The 21281-nt window shown below is 37.9% G+C and overlaps 1 protein-coding gene across 1 annotated transcript in view; it reads left to right on the forward strand.

Moving 5' to 3' along the window:
* The window catches only part of MAFB (MAF bZIP transcription factor B), a 35203-nt gene that overhangs the window by 9727 nt on the left and 4195 nt on the right, over positions 1-21281 (forward strand). Inside the window, exon 2 of the mRNA XM_031954021.1 lies at positions 4916-4969. Coding sequence (XP_031809881.1) covers positions 4916-4919 — 4 coding nt within the window. The 3' untranslated portion in view covers positions 4920-4969. The remainder of the gene's footprint in view (positions 1-4915; positions 4970-21281) is intronic.

Raw genomic sequence — 21281 nt, forward strand, 5'->3', positions numbered from 1 at the left:
ATGTTACCTCAATCCCTAGTCTTAAGTGGCCATCGGGCCCCGGAAAATCTAGACCGACTGGGCAGGGATAGGGAATTGCTGTCATTTAACTGTTTCTAGACACATTCGTCTTTTCTAGACATTTAGCCACGGAAGGAACTCGATTTTGTAAACTCCCCAATCCCAAACCAAGGTCTCTAAAGGCCTTTTTTGTGCCACTTGGTAGGATTTTTGAGGGACAGCTGGCAAGATCTGTAATTCCTTTCACCAAGAATCTTGGGCTTCTTTGAAGGAAGTTTTCCATAGCCAGGGAAGGAAGTTCAGGGTTGGTTGGCTAATGCTGGGGTACATTCTAAAGGAAGAGGGATCCCTACATCCTCTGGAATGCTTCCTTGTTTGTTTTAAAGGCAGAGACTCCTATTGTCCATTTCCTCTTGCTACCTATGATAGCTGTCATATATTTGGATGAGGAAGTCAGTGCTATCTGACTTCATTGAAAGAAATTAAATATCTGAGAATGTAAAATTTGGATTTAATCATCAGCATTTGTTCTAAGATAAGACTCAATTTGAGATATGTCTGCTTAGTCATTGAAAGTCACTTAAATGTAAAATGGCAGTCCATTAAACATTGTTTTATTGTCAGAAAAACAATTATGGTATCCTTGAACATGAAGATTAAGGATCAAGAAATCAAGATAGGAGAAGTGTCTGAATCTTTCTTTGTTCTTTTCTTCATTCACTTTTCCTGCCTGGTTTGAAACTGATTCCTTCTCCCTTTTGCTTACTGTTTGTGTTTTATTTTTCTTCTCACCAAGTGATTAATCAATGAAAAACTTATTAAATTTTAAAAATTCTTCCTGTCCATATCCATGACAAAGAAAGTGAAGCCCACTTTAAGACTGAAAGTCTTAGGCCATGAGACCTCACAAGTAGATTATATGGTCAGTGCCTAAATTCTCACTGAATCCTTCCCAGCTTCCCATTTCTTCTACATACACTATGCTTATCATTAGATCACCTTGAGTTTTTGTTCTCTCACCTTCATGATTGTGTCAACATGACCTGGCTCTTCCTGGTCATTTGTCTGGGGAGATGGCTCTTTACATGCAGCAGTCCCTTGATTCTGAGTGACAGGCAGGAAGAAGAGGTTTCCTGCTGAAGTATTGCTAGAGGGAGATGCAGGCTGTCTCTTTAGCTTTGTTTCTGTAAGGAGCTAGCTCACCCCTGTATCTGAAGTTTTGTGATCATTTCACTGCCAGCAGGATAAGAGGGTATGTTTTCCTTAAAACCAAACTGAAGCCTGGGATGGGTAACCTTCCTGGATGGTGCTCAAGGAATATATGTGTGTGTGTGTATGTGTGTGTGTGTGTGTGTGTGTGTGTGTGGTTGCTTTGTTTTCCTGAAATCTTAAGCACTAGTGAAATAGAATGAACTTTTAAAAATCTGGGGGAGTTTCTAAACAAGCACTGATTTTTCTTCCCCCATAACTCCCCTGTTTTCTTACTCTGAATGGTTATCAGTTGTAAGCAAATGTTGCTAAGCCTAAAGATCTAAGATCTTCCATCTTTCCTGAAGTCTATGATTTCAGTTTTCTCAACATACACACCCCTATCTAACCAAAGGACCTCATCATTGTTTTTGTCATATTGTTATTTTTTTTTTCTGGGCCTGGAATTTCAGAAGTTTTTTCTGACATTTCCCTAGATTCCAATCTGGTTACTTCACTGTAATCTATGGTATAGAACCATAGGTTTAGAACTGGAATGAATCCTATCAAATCCCAGTCTCCAATTATGTGGATGAGGTAGTGAGCTGAAGTTACTCACCCAGTGTCACACTTTTAGTGTCTGATATAGGATTTGAACCCAGAGCTGCCTAACTCTAAGTGAAAGTCTCTTCTCATGCTTTCTCTCTAACAATAATCTTAAGAACATTTACCTGAGTTACTGAGAAATGAAATGACTTGTCTGTGGTCCCACAGCTTGTATGTGGAGCAGCCAGAAACTTGGTCTTCCCATCTTACAGAACCAACCTCTATCCACCATATTATGCTGCTTTCTATTACAATTGGCAAACTGGCTTTTGTTGTGTGTTTTCTCATCCATCACTTCCTGGAGTGGAGGGAAATCATGAAATCATTCCCAAGTACAGCCTCTCAGGGTAAGGCTGTTGAGTCCTTCAGTGAAGCTGCTGAAAATCATACAGAGAAAATCAGTGCAGAAAAGCTGCCTGATCCTGATGCTGAAAGAGAAAATCACATTTCTATTGGACCACTTCAGAGGTAATTTTGACCCAACCCCTAATTCATGTCTGTCCCTTTACTTCCCATTTTAAACAAAACAAAATAAAAAGCCAAACCAAAAAAGAAAAAAAAATAAAACTCCAAATCATTTTTTCTGGTGGGATTGTTTACAGCATGCTTGCTCTGCTTTGGTAGGAGTGAAGGGATTGCATGAGATACTGTTTAGAAACAAAATAAGGCCACCTTGAAAAGGGAGGGCATCTGTCACACAGCTAAGTTCCAGACTCTGGGCAGAAGCATGGCATCACCATTCGACTCAATAATTCATGGGGAAACTGGGCTTAAACTTCTAGAAACATGTTGGAAATATAGTTTCCTTGCCACCAACTTGGAGTCTGTAAATCCTGTTTCTAATAAATCAATGGAATTTTGTATCCTTTAAAAGAACTCTTTCACCCTTAATCTGTTTCCCATTGAACTTTACAGTAAATATATCATAATTACCAGAGTAAAGTGTTTATAGATGAAGCAGTGAGTAGGTGAAGCCATTTTGTTTTAATCATTTGCCGCTTAATCAAGGGCATTCTCAAAGAAGGTTTTGCAGCTTTTAAAATACACATGGACAGAAACACACACACACACACATGCCGAGTAAAACCAACAGAAGCCCTCATGTACAGCAGCTTATACCTGCACATTCCACATGCTAAGGTGAATGTGGGGCCAGCCTGGTTAAGATCCCATACCCCAGTAAATATTTATATGGAATGTTCAGAGTTAGAGACAAAATCGTCTTCTTCAAAGGCAGTGTAAACGATGGGGCTTTATGGATCTGGCAGATGCTGGGGCCAGGCAGACCAGAACTGTCTTCACTAGTATGGCTACATTAATCTGCAGACTTGCAGCTCACGGGATTCAGCAGGCAATCAAAGGAAGTTGTGCAAATGCTTATCCTGATTCTGACTTCTTAGGGACTTAGACATAAAGAGAAAGAAGTATTTTAGCACCACAGAAACAGCCATGATAAAATGAGCCAGGCTTTTAAAATAATGATGCATTTTTGTGGAACTCTTTAAGGTTTGACGTTGCTTCCCTTTCAGAAACTTTGTGAAAGAGGCATTGCAGGTGAAGGAACAGAGGCTTGAAAAGATTAATCCATTTTCCCAAGGTGATATTTAATAAAATAATATTGTCAGGAAATTTTTGCAAGTATGATTATTTTTATTTTTAAAGAAGAAACTGAGTCTCAGCATAAATGATTTATGTAGGCTTGAATAATTAATAACTGACATTTTTGTTATTATTGTTGAGTTGTTTCAGTCTGACTTTTGTGACCCCTTTTGGGGTTTTCTTGGCAAAGATACTGGACTGATTTGCTATTTCCTTTTCTGGCTCATTTTACAGAAGAAGAAATTGAGGCAAATAGGGAGAAGTGACTTATCCAAGGTCAGACAACTAGAAAATCTGAGGCCAGATTTGAATGCAGGGACATGAGTCTTCCTAATTCTAAGCTCATTGCTCTATCCATTGCACCACTTTGTTGCCCTGTGTGAAGGTGTTAGCATGGGAGTGTGTTTTATTTGTGTGGCCTTAACACAGAGCCCCAAAAGGAGAAAGAAAGGGGGGCTCTGGTAGCTTGAAAGTTTCTCCAAGCTATTCCTTCCCACATTCTTGACCTAGACCATATACAGTGTTTTCTCCTTCAAATATTTATCTAGCACTTTTAGTTCCTTTTGTTGTCTCTCTCACATTTAAACTTGCATTATACTTGCTTGTGTTCATGTTACATTCATTATATTCAAAGTTCCTTGAGGACCATGACTGTGGTGTGATCGGACAATAGAATATTGTCAATGGGAAATATTGAAGAATAACAACAAAGATATCATTAATGGATAAGATAAGAAATAAAAACATTTTAGAAAAAAAGCGATGGATGAGCTGTGTTCAGGTGGTCAGGGCATAGGAGGACAAATGGATAATTAGAGTACAGTGGTATTCTCAAGGTGTCTGGAGATATTGAGGAAGAACTCCAGCTCACTCAGTGGCTCCCTAAATGATGAGAGGGCATCAATAACAGTCACACAGGATAGGCAGGCACATAGGGAATATGATTGTACTGCTGGAGGGAACTTGTGAATCAAGATCACAGATCAGTTTGAATATTAGGAAACTAGATCTCTAAGATTCCATTCAACTCTAAATCCTATGATTCCATAAGACTGACCTTCCCCAAAGTACCCTTAAGGTCTACAAAGAAACAAGTTAGGATTTAGCCCTGAGTATAGAGGATCATAGAGATGTATGGGACATAATTGGATATGGAGTCCCTGTGTGGAGGGGACCAGAGATGATCACACAGTTCATTCAGTTCCATATTTACTAGGTGCTTTACTATAGGAAGGGGTCTTTGGTACTGGAAAAAATCAAGTACTGAAATATATGTGCACTCTCATTTATTTGGCTTTGCTCTACAAAATGCAGATTGCAACCTAATCCTGCTTGCCCATGATATGCAACTTTTTCATGTGCTCCCCTAAGACCAGTAAGGCTGTTTACCCTCTGACTTGAAAGTCTTTTGTGATTGTTACTGACATTCTGACCATGTTGCATTTTGTCTAATGGTCGGTCATCTCTCATCCTTGAAATGTGATTGGCCGATATGTTCTAACCCACATTTTTTTTTTTACAGATGAGAAAACTGAAGCCAAAGGAGGTTAAGTGGCAGAGATAACAAGTTGCAGAGGTAGGATTCAGTCAATTTTCTGAGTCTACATCTAGTTATACCAAACCACCTCCCAACATACCAGGTAACCTTTTTAGCCAACTCCAATTACATGAGCAGACCTGGGATACCTTTCCTACCTAGAAATTAAGTTTTTTTTTTGGTGGGGGAAGGGGAAGGAAGGGAGGAAGAAGCAATTGGGCTTATATGGTTTGCCCAGGGTCACACAGTTAATAAGTAGCTGAAGTCAGATTTGGACAAAACAAATTGGAAAAATGAGTCCCTGAATTGAATGCTTTCTGTTGATTCCCTTAGGAGTACATTATGTCTTCTCTTTTCTTCTTCCTCAATATCTCTCATGTCTGCTTCTTTCTTCTCATTTTCAGTCACTAGCTTTCCCCAAGTCCTTGTAGCTACCTACCTGTCCCATTGGCAGCTATGATGTGCTATAGTGCACAGAGAGCTGAGTCTGGAGTCAGAAAGATTCATCTTCTTAAATTCAAATCTGGCCTCAGACACTTCCTAGCTGTGGGACCCTGGCAAGTCATTGCACTCAGTTTGCCTCAGTTTCCTCATCTGTAAAATGAGCTTGAGAAAGAAATGGCAAAACACCTCAGTATCTCTGCCAAGAAAACCCCAGATTGGGTCACAAAGAATCAGACACAATTGAATGACACCTGTCCTATGGCAATAGTCTCCTAACCAGTCCTCCTCCCACTAATCTTTCTTCCTTCAATCCATTCTGCATATGTTACCAGATTATTCTATATGCATGGCTCTATTCTAGATACAGATTAGCTTGAAATTCCATTACAGCCCATTGAAATGAGTCCAGATTCCTTAGCCTGGTATTTAAGAATCCTTACAATCTGGTTCATCATACCTTTGCATTTGCATACCTCTACATTGGACTTATTAGCTAGTCCCCTATTCATCTCCTCCTCCTCTCTGAATCTCCTGTGTATACTGTCCCCTCTGCCTGGAATGCACCCTCCCAATTCCCATACTCATGTTCACTTATGATATTCTAGAGTCCCTGGGCGGGGCAGCGGGTAGAGTTTGAGGACTGCAATCAGGAAGACCTGAGTTTGGATGTGACCTCAGATGCTTATTAATTGTGTGATCCTGGGGTAGTAACTTAACCTCTGTTTGCCTCAATTTCCTCATCTGTAAGATGGCAATAAAAATCACCTAATTCTCAGGGTTGTTGTGAAGATCAAATGAGATAATTTAAAAGCACTTAGCATAGAACCTGGTACATAGAAAACATGATATAAGTATTATTATTGTTGTTATATTATTAGTTATCCTTCAAGACAGCTCAAAAGCCATCTCTTCTTCTAAGACTTTCCTAATCCCCAAATGATGTCTCCTTCCATGGGAGGTTAAATAGCACTTTGTAAATTTCTTAGGCAGTTAATATCTTTTATTTCTTGTCATATTATAGCAACTAGTTTTCTTTCTGTACCACTTATGACACAACATTTTCCTTCTCTGTGCTTTTGAAATAAGCATTCCACATGCCTGTTTTACCTCCACCTCATAGAGTCCCTCTCTTCCTTTATCAGTTTATTTTTAAAGGAAGAGAGGGACTTATCCACTGCATGAAGTCTTTTCCCATGGCCCCAGTTACTAGTGACCTCCTTCCCAACCTACCTTGCATTTAACAATTTTAAATATATTTTAATTTATTCACTTTATGTTTACTGTGTGTGTACTTATATATATATATATATGTTTGTCAGCTTCTCCATTAGAATGTAAGGTCCTTAGTAGTAGAAATTATTTAACCCTTTTTTCCCATATCCCCAGAGCTCAGCATAGTGTGTGGCACATGGTAGGTACTTAAATTCTTATGAATTGATTGCATTTATTCCCTCCATTAGATTATTAGTCCAAATGGAGTAGGGATTGATTTTTTATTTATTGACTGCCTATATCTTCAGAGAATTATGCTCTGTCCTGGATAAATCTGAAGACAAATGTTTGTTAAATTGAATTGAAGGAAGTTACAATTCTCTAGGTCCTGGGTGAGCAATGTAGTTTGAATTATGTAGAGGATAGAATACTATCTGGTAACTTATTTTTCAGAGCTCTTGGCATATACTTTTTTTGAGGAATAAAAGAAAAGCTCCAGAATTCTTCTGTGGGATTTTTCTCACCCCCAATAGACCTGCAGATCAGACCTGAAGAAAAACCTGGCATCTTACCTGAATTTTTCTCCTCATTTTAAAACACTTCCAATAAGCAAAGCTGGGATCAGAGAAGCCCAAGTGTCACAAAGCTTTGTTGTCTTCACTTTCCATGGATTAGGCTGGACAAAGAAGGAAACCATAAAGGGAAAGAAATTCTAAGAAAAACCTATTATGCTCTAGATAGAACAAGTTGGTTCTTTTTGGCTTCTTCCAGAATTAAAATCACAGCTCTGCCAGCCCAAGATGTGCCACCCCACCCTTCTCAGATAATCTTTCTAGCTTAAGATGAGTGGCCTAGGGTTGCTGGTAAGAATTGAAGTTTCACACCTCATTGTGGAATATGACAGCTGATGGAAGAAGGGTTTTTCAGTCAGGGACAAAATGACATATTAGAACATAGTGAAAAGAACTTAATATTAAAAAATAATTCGTTTTTATCCCTGACTCAATGTACTTCTGGTTTAGTCAACCTTTAGTGTAGTGGAAATAGCATAGAACTTTGATTGAGGGATTGAAGTGATAGCTCTGACATTGGGCAAGTCACTTTACTACTAACCCTAATCCTAAAAAGCTCATTTTTCTCACCAATTTTCTCGATAAAGTCAATGTAATTAACAATTGAAATTCATCCACCCATTCATTCACCTATCCATCCATCTTCCATCTATTCATTCTTTTCCATGCATCCATTTATTTATCCATCCATGCAATAATATTTATTAAATATCTATTGTATATGAGACTACATAATTTATAATAGATAGCATTTTTCAGCACTTAGAGGTTTGCAAAGTTCTTTAAAAATATGATCTCATTTTGTCCTCACAGCAACCCTAAAATTACATGGCTAGGAAGTGTTTGAGGCCATATTTGAATCCAGATCATCCTGATGTCAGGTGTAGTGCTCTCTCCCTCACTCCACCAATGTTGGATGCTGGGCAATACAAAAAGAACAAAAAACATAACATTTTCACATAAGGAGCTTGGAGTCTGGAGTGGAGAGGGGTATATATCTGGACACTATCTTGATTCATAAAGTAGAAGCTACTAAAGAAATATGTGAGAAAAAATGGTTGTAGAAAAATATGAGGGAGGAAGAACCCTTATATCTAAGGCCATATGTAGTTGGGAATGATGGGTGGGGAATCAGGGAAGACTTCATGGAAGAGGTGGCGCTACAACTTTGAAGGAAAAGAAGAATTTTAACAAGCAGAGGTGAGGAGGGAGTGTATTTCAGGACAAATGCCCTAGGCAGCAGGAAGAAGGTGTCTTAGAAGTGCCTAGCTTGGAGACATGTTGTGACCTGGCTTTGGGACTATAAAAACTCAGAAACGTGGAGAGAGCCTACACCAGGAAGACTTTGATGAAGTCAAAGAATATGGACAGTAGGGTGATAAGCACACTATTATTTCCTTGACACTACAGATAGAGAGACAATTGGCTGTGATATCCTCTTGAAGTGATTTGCAACTCTTTTCAAACTGGAAAATAGGCATAAACAGAATAAGAAGTTGGACTGGAATCATTAGTCAAAAAGAATTAAGTTCCCTTATTCCATCTCTTTTCTAAGTATCATGCTACATGAAAGTTAACCACATGTCACACTTTATTGGTTTGAAGATTCTGAACTACACTGAAAAAAAAAACAAACTGAACTCTGTAATGTGTGTGTGTGTGTGTGTGTGTGTGTGTGTGTATGAAATGTCTAAGTTTTGCTGCTGGTGTAAGCAATGTGAAGGACTCCAGGAAGGAAGCTGGAAAGATACTAAATAGTATTAAATAAAATGTCCTTCAGGTAGACTGGTTAGATTAGGTCTTTCTATTCAGAGAAGAGACATGCAAAGTTTTCAAGAATGACTGATGGATCTACGAATGTAGCTCCTGATTGAAAGGGCATTCTACCAATCCCTATGCTTAATATTATCTTATATATATATATTTTAAAAAGCACTTGATTCTAGATTGGTCCATTTGGAAGTTCCTTTGATCCATCTTATTATAAAACATTACTCTCCTACAGAATGTGGATCACCTACTATTTGGCTGAGCCTGTGTAGTTTGGGCTTCTTGGGAGCAGCCTCTGAGTCAGTCAAAACTGGGTCCTCAGAAAGTGGAAGTGAAGTTTCCATGTGATTTGGGTGTTATCCTGTAGTTTGGTCAGCTGAAGATAAACTTTTGTGTCAATTCTGAACTTATCAATATAGCTTCTAAAAAGAAGTCTGGGGGATGATGCTTTGTTGCTTGAAGATTTGTTACCTATTGCAATTTTGAGTTAAGAGGTGTAGTTTCAAGCCCTTAGGAGATGGAGAGACTTCTGTTGGGGAGATTTTGCACACTAGGATACACCATAGGATCAGGCTGGTGCAGTGGAGGAATTTATTGGGGCTATAGCTTCCAGCATGGGGTGGGTAGAAGGGGAAGACATAGGCTATTTGGTGGCTTCCTAGTTTTTCTTGCTAATGACTAGGAAGCTCTCTTGTTTATTTCAATGTATGGCTTTTTAAAAAGTATTTCCTAAATTTGGTACCCTAGAACAAAACTTCATTTACCAAAACCTAGTCACAGCTCTGCTCTCAGATTCTTTTCTAATTCCAAAAACCCCCAGCACAGTCTTTTCCTTTACTTTCATCCTTCTCCAGTATTTCTCAGGTGACAATAAAGAGCCCAGCTCCTTAAACTTTGGTTTGCAGCCACATATGGGGTCTCATAATTGAATGTGGGGATCATAAAATTTTGATTCATTATCAGTAAATTATTGACTTGTAGACCTATTTTATAAACCTATAATATATGGGATCACATAAAAATTTCTTGGGTGAGAAAAGGGGTCATGAGTGGAAAATATTTAAGAAGCATTAATATAGAGTGCTAATACTTAGGCTCTCCTATAGGCTTACTGACTCAAACTTACTTTCTCTGTTAAACAAAATTCATAATCAAGTACTGCTTCATAGATCCATAAGCTTCAAAGGTTATAGAAATGAGTTTAAAAATTATTTCTTCTATTCTACAGCTAGGACCAGAAAAAATACTAGGATTGTTTTAGAGCTTGAGCCTAATTTTTTTAATCGTGCAAATCTTATTTCAGATTTGAATCAATTTTGGGGCATTGGTCTGAATTGGTGACCTTTATTTCTTGAGAAAAAGAGAGCTGATAGCTTTTGGAGAAGAAGGTGTCAGAGAGATTAGCACTAAAATGCACTCCAATGTGGAACCGTGGACAGATAGGGCGTTCTCTGCTGCCAGAAACCTCTTCAGAAGAAATTTGATTTTCTGCCAGGAAGGTCAGATGTCATTGTGGTTACCAAAGGCCACATCCACATGGTACAGAATGGAAGAGAAGCTGGGGCAAGTATCTGGATACTTTGAGCCACCAAAAAAGTAACTTTCCATAATCATCAGGTTTCCCTCAATTATTGTAATTAAATATGCTTCCCTTAATTAGCAGGACTTTTTATCTGAATTACCTGAGTAATTATGACTGTGTAGACCTATCTACAGAGTGAAACCTGCTCATTATGATATTATCCCCATTCTTCCAACATTTTTTTTTGTCAATTAGCCAAGACCTTTAATTGAAGTTTTTAATCTTTTGAAGGATCCTTTGTTATCCAGTGACTGGCCAACACAGCTGAAAGTAATGTTCTTATATCATTTGTGCTGAAGGAGTGCTTCTGTCTTTAGTAAAGGCATCCCGGGATGGAGTAAAGGCATCCAGTGGAATGATGGATTGTCTATGTTTCAGAAGCACCCCAAAGTTTCAGGAAATATTTTTCTACCTGAGATATTTGCTACTCATGAGAAGAATTACTTTATTATGTACCTTTTATACTTCTAGATGAAGTCAATTCAATTCCATTAACATTTATTAAACACCTACTTAAATAGAATCCTTGAGAGACTTACAAAATCTAGATCAGATAATGGCCCATGCCCTCATGGAACTTATAGTCAAGTAGGGGTTGTGATGTATACATAAACATGTGATTTGTTTATTTATTTATTTATTTTTTACAAAATCCCAAATTCATAAAATCAGAATTTTAAATACATGAAAGTAAGCAAGACATGCTTGGTTTGGGTCACCATTGTTTTGAAGAATTTATCTTGCTAATGTTTGCAATTGAATTGTAGAGGCAGAAGAAGCATCCCTTCACTCTACTCAGCTCCAGACTCTCTTCCTCACCTTATACCTGGCCATACTGACAACATGATATTGTGCAAAAGGAATGATACTTTTATTATATTTATATTGTTTCAGAGTTGATAGAAAGCCCAGGAGCTAGCTGTGGATGCTTTGTGTTAGGAAGTGGCAAAGAAAGAATATTTCAAAAGACAATAGGGGTCAGGAGCAATGAATTCAGAGAAAGAAGAGTAGGGTTCAAATCCTGGCTTAGTTACTTTTAACTGTGTTACCTTGGGCTATCATTTCTTCATATATAAAGAGAGGAGGTTGCAAAGGATAATTTTTCAATGCCCTCTTAAACCTCTAAAATCTTATAAAAGGTAGCTATGTTTGCTATTTCCAGGTGTCAGTACTCTAGATCAATCATACAGCTAACCCTAGTGCTTTGAATGGAGTCCTGTACAGTGGCAATGTTCAATATATGTTGCTTATTATTACAACTGATAACCCTATATTGATCTTAGAAAGCACCTTAGTCTCTGAGTTTCATGATGCTTGACATGCTGGTTTCCAAGGTAAAAACAAAACAACACATTTTTAGGCTTCAGCCATCGAACTCCTAAATGAACTCCTTCCTTCTCTCTCAATCTATCCATTAAAAGCACAATATCCATTCACAGGAGGTTCCAGAATGTGTCCCCTTGCTCCTTTGGCTGATACAAGGGGAAATGCAAATCCTGGACTGCCAGTTTTTCATCAGTGTTTGCAAAATGCAACATAGAGGGGCTGTGAAAGATGCTGAACGTCCTAGATTCATGGTAATCTCCAATCCCCCTTAGATTTGTGAGAAGAGGAGCCATTGTGTTTGTTCTCTCTCCTGCTGGCTACAGCATGTTCCCCTGAGGAAAGTCTTCAAGGAGCCATTTGCTCCGAAAGACTTCCCTCTGCACAGGGAGTCCATCACTTCTGCAGCTACCTCATTATTGGTTTCCCTGGGATCAACTGCCATCTCTAGCTACAGCGTTTACCTACCTAATCTCCATCCTTTGTAGAGAAGAAGCCTTGAGAAGTCAGGGTTCCCACCAACCATCTGACTGTGTGCTTCTTATCTTGTATTGCACTTGCTTTCAGTCCTATCTGCAACCTCTGTAGGGAAGAAGAGTGACATCATCCACTCAATTATGATCATAACCTTCACCTGTCACTGACTCTGACCTCCTGCAGATCCTCATCCAGACCCCATTCCATACCTGCTATCACCCAGTTTTTCAGTCTCATCCCCTCCACCCTTCCACCTCAAAGTTTCTCCCAAACACTCCCTAGCCTTTCCATAGTGCCTTCTGGAATGCTTGTTCCATAAGTACCAAATTTCAACTTAGACATTTTCTTTTTCATTCCTCTCATCTAGTAACAATTACTGAGACCTGGCGCCCTTCTGATGATACAATGCTAAAATGGACTCCCATGCAGAGCTGTAGTGAGATAGGCTGAACTCTGCTGTCAGAGATTGCCTTCAGAGGAAATCTGATTTTCTGCCAGGAAGGTTAGATGTAGTTGTGGTTAACATAAGCCATATCCAGAATGAAAGGTGGGGGAAGGGAGAAAGACTGAATCATGGGTTTCTGGTAGCAGATAGGAACCCAAGAGGAGAGGAAACCAAAAAGGAACCCAGTACTGGTTGCATTTTCACTCATTTTCTTCAGCTCATTGGGGAGTTGGAACACTTCTTAATCCCCATTACCAGTTTCAGGTTCTCCTCCACCTTCCATTACTTGGTAATCTCTCTTTTATTGAGGTTCATGTTGTTTATATATACCATCCAATCAAAATTCTGGTAGCCAGACCCCTGGGGCTGTAGTTTACTTTTTTTTTTCTTTTGCCCAACTCCTGTCTAAGGGACTTCAACACACTTAGAGAGGCTCCGGAACACTCTAACCACTCAGTTCTTCAACCTATTAGTTTACTATGATCTAATCTTCCGTTCTATCTCTGAAGCACACAAAGATTTGCAAAGCTACAACCTCTAAATTCAAGAATTTTGAAATCACCTTATTTGATCATAATCTATTGATTGACTTTTCACATCTACCTCTTCTTTCCCTTACAAACTCCTATTTTTTGTCCATACTGTTTCCTCCAATCACTTGACTCCTTAATTATTTCTCTGAGCTAACTACTCTTTTAATTTTTTCCCATCTTAACCCTTTGGTGAACCATTTAAACTCTACACAGTCTCACATTCTTGTCATTGTCAGTTACTTTCAGTTGAATGAACATAGAGAAAAACCAATTCAACCATTCTGACTGGAGTCACTACAAATTTGTTATATAACCTCACTGTGCTAGGCAATCCTATTGTACCATCCTTATTAATTCATTATCCCAGTTTTTATAGAGATTTTTCCAGGCTTTTCATCCCCAAGCCTCCCATGGTTCCCATCCCTCCACTCTCTCAGCTGAGCACTTTGTTTTATATTTTACAGAAAAAATTGAGACCATTTACCATGAGGTCCCTCTTTAGCCCTCTTCCTCATCTCTTATCACTGCTTTCTGTGTCTCTCTTCATACCTGTCTCACGATGAAGTGGTCTTATTTCTTGCCAAGGCTAATCCCTCTACTTGTTCAAGTGATCCTATTCCATCCCCTTTCCTCCAACAGATTGCCCCCTTTGATACCTCCTGTCTTTCACTTATTTTTAATCTCTTCTCTATTGGTTCATTTCTTACTACTTCTAAACATGTTCTTGTCACCCCTTTCCTAAAAAAAACCTTACTTGATCCTTCCATCTCTACAAATTTTTATCTTATATTTTTTCTGCCCATTGTGGCTAAACTCCTAAAAAGGTCATCTACAGTAGAGGCCCATACTTTCTCAAATTCTACTTTCTTCTTAGCGATTTGACTTCTGACCTTATTATCCCACCAAAACTATTTTGCCCAAAGTTACTAGTGATCTCTTAGTTGCCAAGACCAAAGGACCTTTTTTAGTCCTCATTTTCTATAACCACTCTGCAGCCTTTGACATTGTTTATTACCTTCTCCTCCTTGGTATTCCTTTCTCACTAGGTTTTGGGGATACTTTGCTCTCCTGGTCCTGCTCCTACCAATTTGACCACTCCATAAAGTCTTTTTTGCTGGATCCCCATCCAGATCACCTGTAAACCTTAAGTATTCACCAGTATTCTATCCTGGGATCCTTCTTTCTTCTCCATATTACTTCCCTTGATCTCATCAGTTCCAGTGGATTAGTTGCCATCTATTTGCTGAGGATTCTCAAATCCACTTATCCTTCCCCAGTCTCTCTGCTGACCTCTCATTTTACATTTCCATTTGTCATTCAGTCATTTCAAGCTTGTTGATCAGTAGCCATTTTAAACTCAACATTCCCAAACTGAATTCATTATCTTTCCCCCTTTGTTATTCTTTGGCTGGCTCCCATGCCTGGAAAGCTTACCCTTTCCCTTCCAACTATTGACTTTCCTGACTATCTTTAAGTCCCAAATAAAATCTTTTCTTTTTCTGGAAGTCTTCCCCATCCTCTCAGTTCTAGTGCTTCCCTCCTGTAAAATTGTTTGTTTTTGATACTGTATATAGTTTACTATGTATATATTTGTTTGCATATTATCTCCCCCATTAGATTATAAGCTCCTTGAGAGCAGGGACTCTTTTTTGTCTCTTTTTATATCACTGGCATTTAGCACAATGCTGGCACACAGAAGGTATTTAATAAATATTTATCAATTCATTGAGATTGACTCATACTACATCAGTACCTCACCAGAGACAGAATGTCCCAAAGCACTGATATATGCATCAGAAGAGTGATCTTTTCCTTTTGTCACTAACACTAAATTTATTTGATTTTCTAATACTCACTTAATTGATCATAGGTCAGTCATAAATTTTTACTCATGGGGATCTTGGGAGAGGGTCAGATAAAATGGCAGGGAAAGAATTTTTCTAAACTTGAAATGCTAAATAAATCTGTTATGATAAGTATGATATTATGATAGGTATGAGGAGGTAGTTAATGTTTCACAGTGGTAGAAGTCAGGTCTTAGATATAGAAGTATAGTATATGGGTTCATATATACATACATATATATATATATATATATATATATATATATATATATATATATATATCTATATGTCTCTCTCTCTCTCTCTCTCCTCTCTCTCTCTCTCTCTCTCTCTCTCTCTCTCTCTCTCTCTCTCTCTCTCTCTCTCTCTCTCGTAATTTATCTCCATCCTCCTCCCTCTCCCTTTCTCTCTCCTCCTTCTCTTCCCCCTTCCTCAGCTATGTGATCCTGGAAAAATCACAAAAGTTCCAGGTAAGTACATCATTGGAGGGAAATTCCATATGGATAATTCTCCGGAACTCCTATACTTCTACCCTACCAAAAAAAATCCCAAAAAACAAATAAAAAACAGAGTTGCAATCTAGGCTGGTAGAGGGAGTATCTTCACCCATGGGAAAACACAGTCATTGAAATATCCATTGAAGTAATTTGATCTTAAAGTCATTATTTTGAATTTTCAATGAAACAAAACTTCTCTTGGATCAGGCTAGCACCTCTCTCTGCACTAACCTTTCCTGGTTCCTCTGATTTCCTTTCCAGTTGCTATTAGTACCTTCCCCTCCAAGATTACTTTCTAGAATATATGTTAATATGTGTTTTATATGTGTCAATGTGTGCTTTCATATGTCATTACACATACATGTGTTTACATACACACATATTTCTCCCATTAGAATGTAAGTTAGTGGTTTTGTATCCCCAGCATCCAGCACAGGGACTGGCACACAGCCACCTAGTAAAAACTTTGTTGTTGTCTTTATTTTGCTTGATTTTTATAAATGAAGGGTTATAATGGATGACCACTAACCTCTACTGCACCAAAATAAACTTTGTTTTGAGATACTTTAAGGACTTAGCTGAATTAATTCCTGGCTGACTGAAATATCTAACATGAGTCAGATCACTCAGGGCTACAGATCTTGGCTTTTGTTTGGCGGGCCTGGGTGGAAGGGACGGAGGGATCATTAAGTGTCACTAGGAAGTCTTTCTAAAGCTAGGGAGTATCCCCACTGACCTCTCTTATTTGTTCATGAAAATGACACATTGCCAACTAAATGTGGTTGTATGTTTATAAAATATATCAGGCTTGTGAGAGTTGATGGAATCAGAATGTGTTTTTGGAGTCAGATGAAGGCTGTATAAATTGAGCCCACAGGCTTTCCCTTCACTTTGGACATAGACAAAGTGAGGTATAAGGGAATTCCTGGCAAAGATGAGCATCCATTGATTGGACAGGATCCTGAGAAAAGCTATGATAAATGAAATAGTGGCTCCAGGACCTGAGAATGGAAACTCTGGAAGGGAGGAGTCATTCAATGATCAGGCTATGAAGTTGTATACTCATCCAGCATAGTACAGGGACAACAATCCTAAATGCAAAGCGTGAGGACCCAGGTTCAAATATTAGTTTTACTACCATGTATGGGCAAATCATCCACTCTCTAAGCCCCAAATTTTTCATCAGAAAAACGAAAAGGAAGGACAAAATAATCACTAATCACTAAGATTCCTTCTGGTTTCAAATCTGTGATCATTAACTGTTAAATATGATTCCTTCCTAGCTCTGTGAATTGGAAGAAATATCTCCATTTATCCAGATGTGAAATGGGTCCTGTAATGTTTAGCCCTGGTGCTTCCCTGGAGTGTATATGTGGGTGAGGTCTATTTGAGTCATGTCTATCAAAAGCTATGAAATAAAGTGCTTACAATAATTACCAAGGATTCAAACAGGGCCCAGTGGCTTACAAATGGATCTCATTTACCAACACAGAATATAAAGAAAATAATTCCTCTGAAAGATGGTGTAAGCTCCCATTCATCTGAGTTTCTCTTTCATTCTGGCTCTTCCTGTGTCAATAAAACAGAGAGGAGGATCACAGTGAAGGTTGATTGTGACTTGAGGACACTAAATAAAATCTTTTCTTGATGCTTAGAATGTGTGTTTACTGAAAAGCCTGGTATCCAAACCACCGCAATTGCTGAAAACAAGTGAGCTGTTGATTTGTGATTAAAAAAAAACAACAACACAAATGTCAGATTTAGAGACATTATTTCTTTTTTTAAAAATAACTTATCCAGTGTACAAAAGTATTTAGGAGTTATTCTTCTTGGCTCAGAAAGTAACAGGGAGGAATTATATATTTTTCTCCTTCATAGGAGGTCTTAGTGTAGAGAGAAACCTGGCAATATATGCTCGAGTGACAGGTGGGTTAGGGGCTTTTGAGAGAGATGAAGGAAAAGTAGAAGAACCCAAGGGAAATGATCTACTTCTTCTGGGTAAACTCTCGGCCCAAAAGATGAAGTCCCTTCTTCCCATTATTCACCCAATCTATCCTTTGCTAGCCCCTAGACTTTCTCAAGGGAAGAATCACCAGTATCCAAAGACTGAACTTGCATTTGTTATAGTCCCAGGGACCAAACACCACCCCTGGAAAAGGGAGATTCTCCCTTCAGAATCATACAAATTATTAGGACTGAACGCAACCTTAGGGACCATCTAGACCAGAGATTATTTAACTTGGGGTCCCTCATCATATTTCAGGATGCCTGCAAATTTGGATGGGAAAAATAAATCATAATTTTTATTAACCATAAGTTTCTATCATAAACCTCTACATTTTATTTTACATGTTTAAAAACATTATTAAGAGAAAAGGTTCATAGTTTTACCTCAGACTGCCAAAGGCATTTGCGACACGGAAAAAGGCTAAAGACCCCAAGTCTTGTCCAACTTCCTCAGGGAAAGGAAACTTCAGACTGGAAAGGTGAAGTCTATGGCCATATAACTAGTAAATAGTACAGATGAGATTTAAAGAGAGGTCTATCTCCTTTGCACTGGTTTGTTCCTGAATCTGGAGTGTACTCTCTCCTCTTGGAATCTCTGGGTTCCTTTAAACCCTGATTCATGTGTCAGATTCTTCATGAAACCTTTCTTGGCTGCCTCACTAACTAGGCCTCTTCTTTCCATAAAGATGACTTTGTCTCTGTTTAATGAGTGTTTTGTATTCCATCTATATATGTATGTGTTGTCTCTTCTAATAGGATGTTAGCTCCTTGAGGGCAGGAATTTTATTTTTGTCTTTGTATGCCCAGTAGTGTTTAGTTTGTAGTAATCATTTAATAAATATTTGCCAATTGATTGTTATTTTTCTGGGATTATAGTTTTGAGTAAGACTAACCTTATTGGAGTCCCAGTATTCATTTAATACTGCTACATGTAAGGGATAATCAAGTGTCCCTTTTATCCCCAAGTGGTTTGTGCTTTCAAATATGTGCCAATAGATAGATGGAAAGAGTGCCAGGACAATTTTTAGCAACAAGTAACAGAAAATAATGGTATTAATGCAACAAGACAAATTCGACTTCATAATTCTCACTTAGAATTGATCCTTTCCTCCCATTCTCCATAGCTACACTCAGGAATATGATGGAGCCCAGAAGAGCTGATTGTTAAATTTCCAGGGTCAGCATTTACACCTCAGAAATCAGCAAATGCTATAAGTTATGGCTTGATTTATTGTTTTGTTTATTTGCTTAGGTTTAAGAAAGTAATGGAGAAAATTTTGATAAAGCAGATTAAATGTAAAAGTGTCACATATACATTTGTTGGGGAGCCAGTTAAACATTTATCAGCATACCCCTACGTATGTCTTACTCAATAAAAGCAGATTAGGTTAAAAAAAAAAAGGAGTGAGAGGAGGTTAGGGAACTTTCAAAAATGAAATTCTGAAGCCACAAAGAGAAACAATCTTAATTAGGAGAAAAATGGAATTGTTTGAAGAGACTAATGTGGAGACATAAGAAACTCACCAACCAAATGAGTTTTTAAAAGGAAATATGCACAAAGTAGAAGTAAGGTTTGGTTAACAGATGATGGATATGGTCTTGTAAAAGTTATGCTGGGAATATCTAATAAACGGAAGTTGACTGAGTAAGAATAACAAAAAAGGATTCTTTTTAGCTACACTGGGAGAAAGAAGGGGATCAAAGAATGGATAGTACTGCCACTTCAGGTGGATTGAGCAGACAGAAGGAAGATATCAATATCAATTTAGATATTTTGATTCTGCTTTCTCTGAATCTGAGAATGATTATGGAAAATGAAAGAACAAAAATGATTAAAAGGGAGTTGGTACTCAAGTTAAATAGGAAATTGTAAAAATAAAAACAACCCCCCTTCCCAAATATTACCTAACTACCCTTGAAATTAATGCATCTATATGAACTACATTTCAATTATTGTATGAAGTGTCAGATGTGATTATTGAGACATTAGTAATATTTGAAAGAATATGAAAAGTAGAAGAGAATCTATGGAATTAGAGAAGGGCAGATGCTGCCTTGACTTTTATATTGTTCTAAACCATAGGCTAGTGAGTTTGACTTTGATTGCTGGTGAAATTCTCAAATAGATGATTAAAGAAATCGACAGTGGAGATCTAGAAAAGGACAGTGTAATTACAAACAGTTAACAAGGTGTCATTAAGAACAAGACATGCCAGATTAACTTTATTTCCTTTTTGTTGATCAATTAGAGGAATATTATCGATATAGTTTACTGGTATTTTAGCAAAGAATTTGGTAAAGTATCTAGTAATAGTCTTATAAGAAAAATGGAAAGTAGCTGATTAGATGATTTAGATTTGAATGTCCAGACTCAGAGTAATCACTAATGGTCCAGATGTTAACATGACAAGAAATCTCCAATGGCTTGCTCCAGGGTTTGGCCTTGAACTATTTGAAATTTTTATTCAATGATGTAGATAAAGACACAGATAGCATACTTTATAAGCTCTAGTTATATCCCAAGTAAAACACTGGATGACAAACTGAAAATCCAAAAATATTCAGGCTAGAACTTTATTCTAAATGCCATAAAACTTTAATAGTGTTAAATGTGAAGTCTTCAGTTAAAAATAATCAACTTCATAAATAGTGGGGGGAGCATGATTTAGATAGTAGTTTGTGTAAAATAGATACTAGGATATGAATGGACTGCAAGTTCAATATAAAGAAATAATGTGATGGTGAAATAAAAAAATGAGTGTAATATTGATTATGTTAGTAGAGACAAAGGGTCCAGGAACAAGGAGGTGACTGTCACTTTGTATACAGACCTGGTCAGATGCCTCCTGGAATTGAACTCAGGTTTAGGGCGTCATATTTAAAGAAAGACATTGATCAGCTGGAAAGTGTCCACAGGACAGTTATCACAGGTGAATGAAGGGGTTTGAGTTCATTTCCCAGGAAGAGCAGTGGAAAGAAGAGTGCTTAGTCTAGAAAAGAGAAGACTCATGGGGCACATAACTGTTATCTTCAAGTACTGGATGGGTTTGTACCTGGAACAGGGATTTGCTTAGCTCTGTTTGACTTCAGAAGGTAGAAGCAAGTTACCTACAATGCATTTTAAGCTTGATAACAGGAAAAAACCAAAACCAAGCCAAACCCAGAAAAATGTCCAAACAATTAGAGCTGTCCCAAAGTGCTTTTGCAGAGGTGGAGACTTGCCAATATTAGGAGATTTCCAAGCAGATACTGCACGAATGCATTACTAGGTGTGTTATAATGAGGATTTTTGTTCAGGCAGAGATTAGGCAAAATGATTAATGAATTGGTTACTGAGGATCTTTCTAATTTTATAGATCCATGATTCTGTGAATTCTTTGAAAACTTCCCTTTGATCATTCTTCTTTTTTGCTGGACTAAGAGAACACTCTCCTTAGTAGAAACTGTTGGACTACTGGGATATCAGGGGAGGAATTTTTTTTTACGAAGGCTATTTGATCTATTGAGCCTCTATCAACCTTACTTCTATCAATTTTACTCCTATCATGGAGAGAGATGGTCTATTAACTGACTACTTTCTATTGAAGACAGAGTAACTCACTAGGGCCAAGAATCCACATCTTTCCATTGGAGAAGAAGCTATTC

The sequence above is a fragment of the Sarcophilus harrisii genome, chromosome 2 (genome assembly GCF_902635505.1).
Source record: "Sarcophilus harrisii chromosome 2, mSarHar1.11, whole genome shotgun sequence".
NCBI classification, from domain to species: domain Eukaryota; kingdom Metazoa; phylum Chordata; class Mammalia; order Dasyuromorphia; family Dasyuridae; genus Sarcophilus; species Sarcophilus harrisii.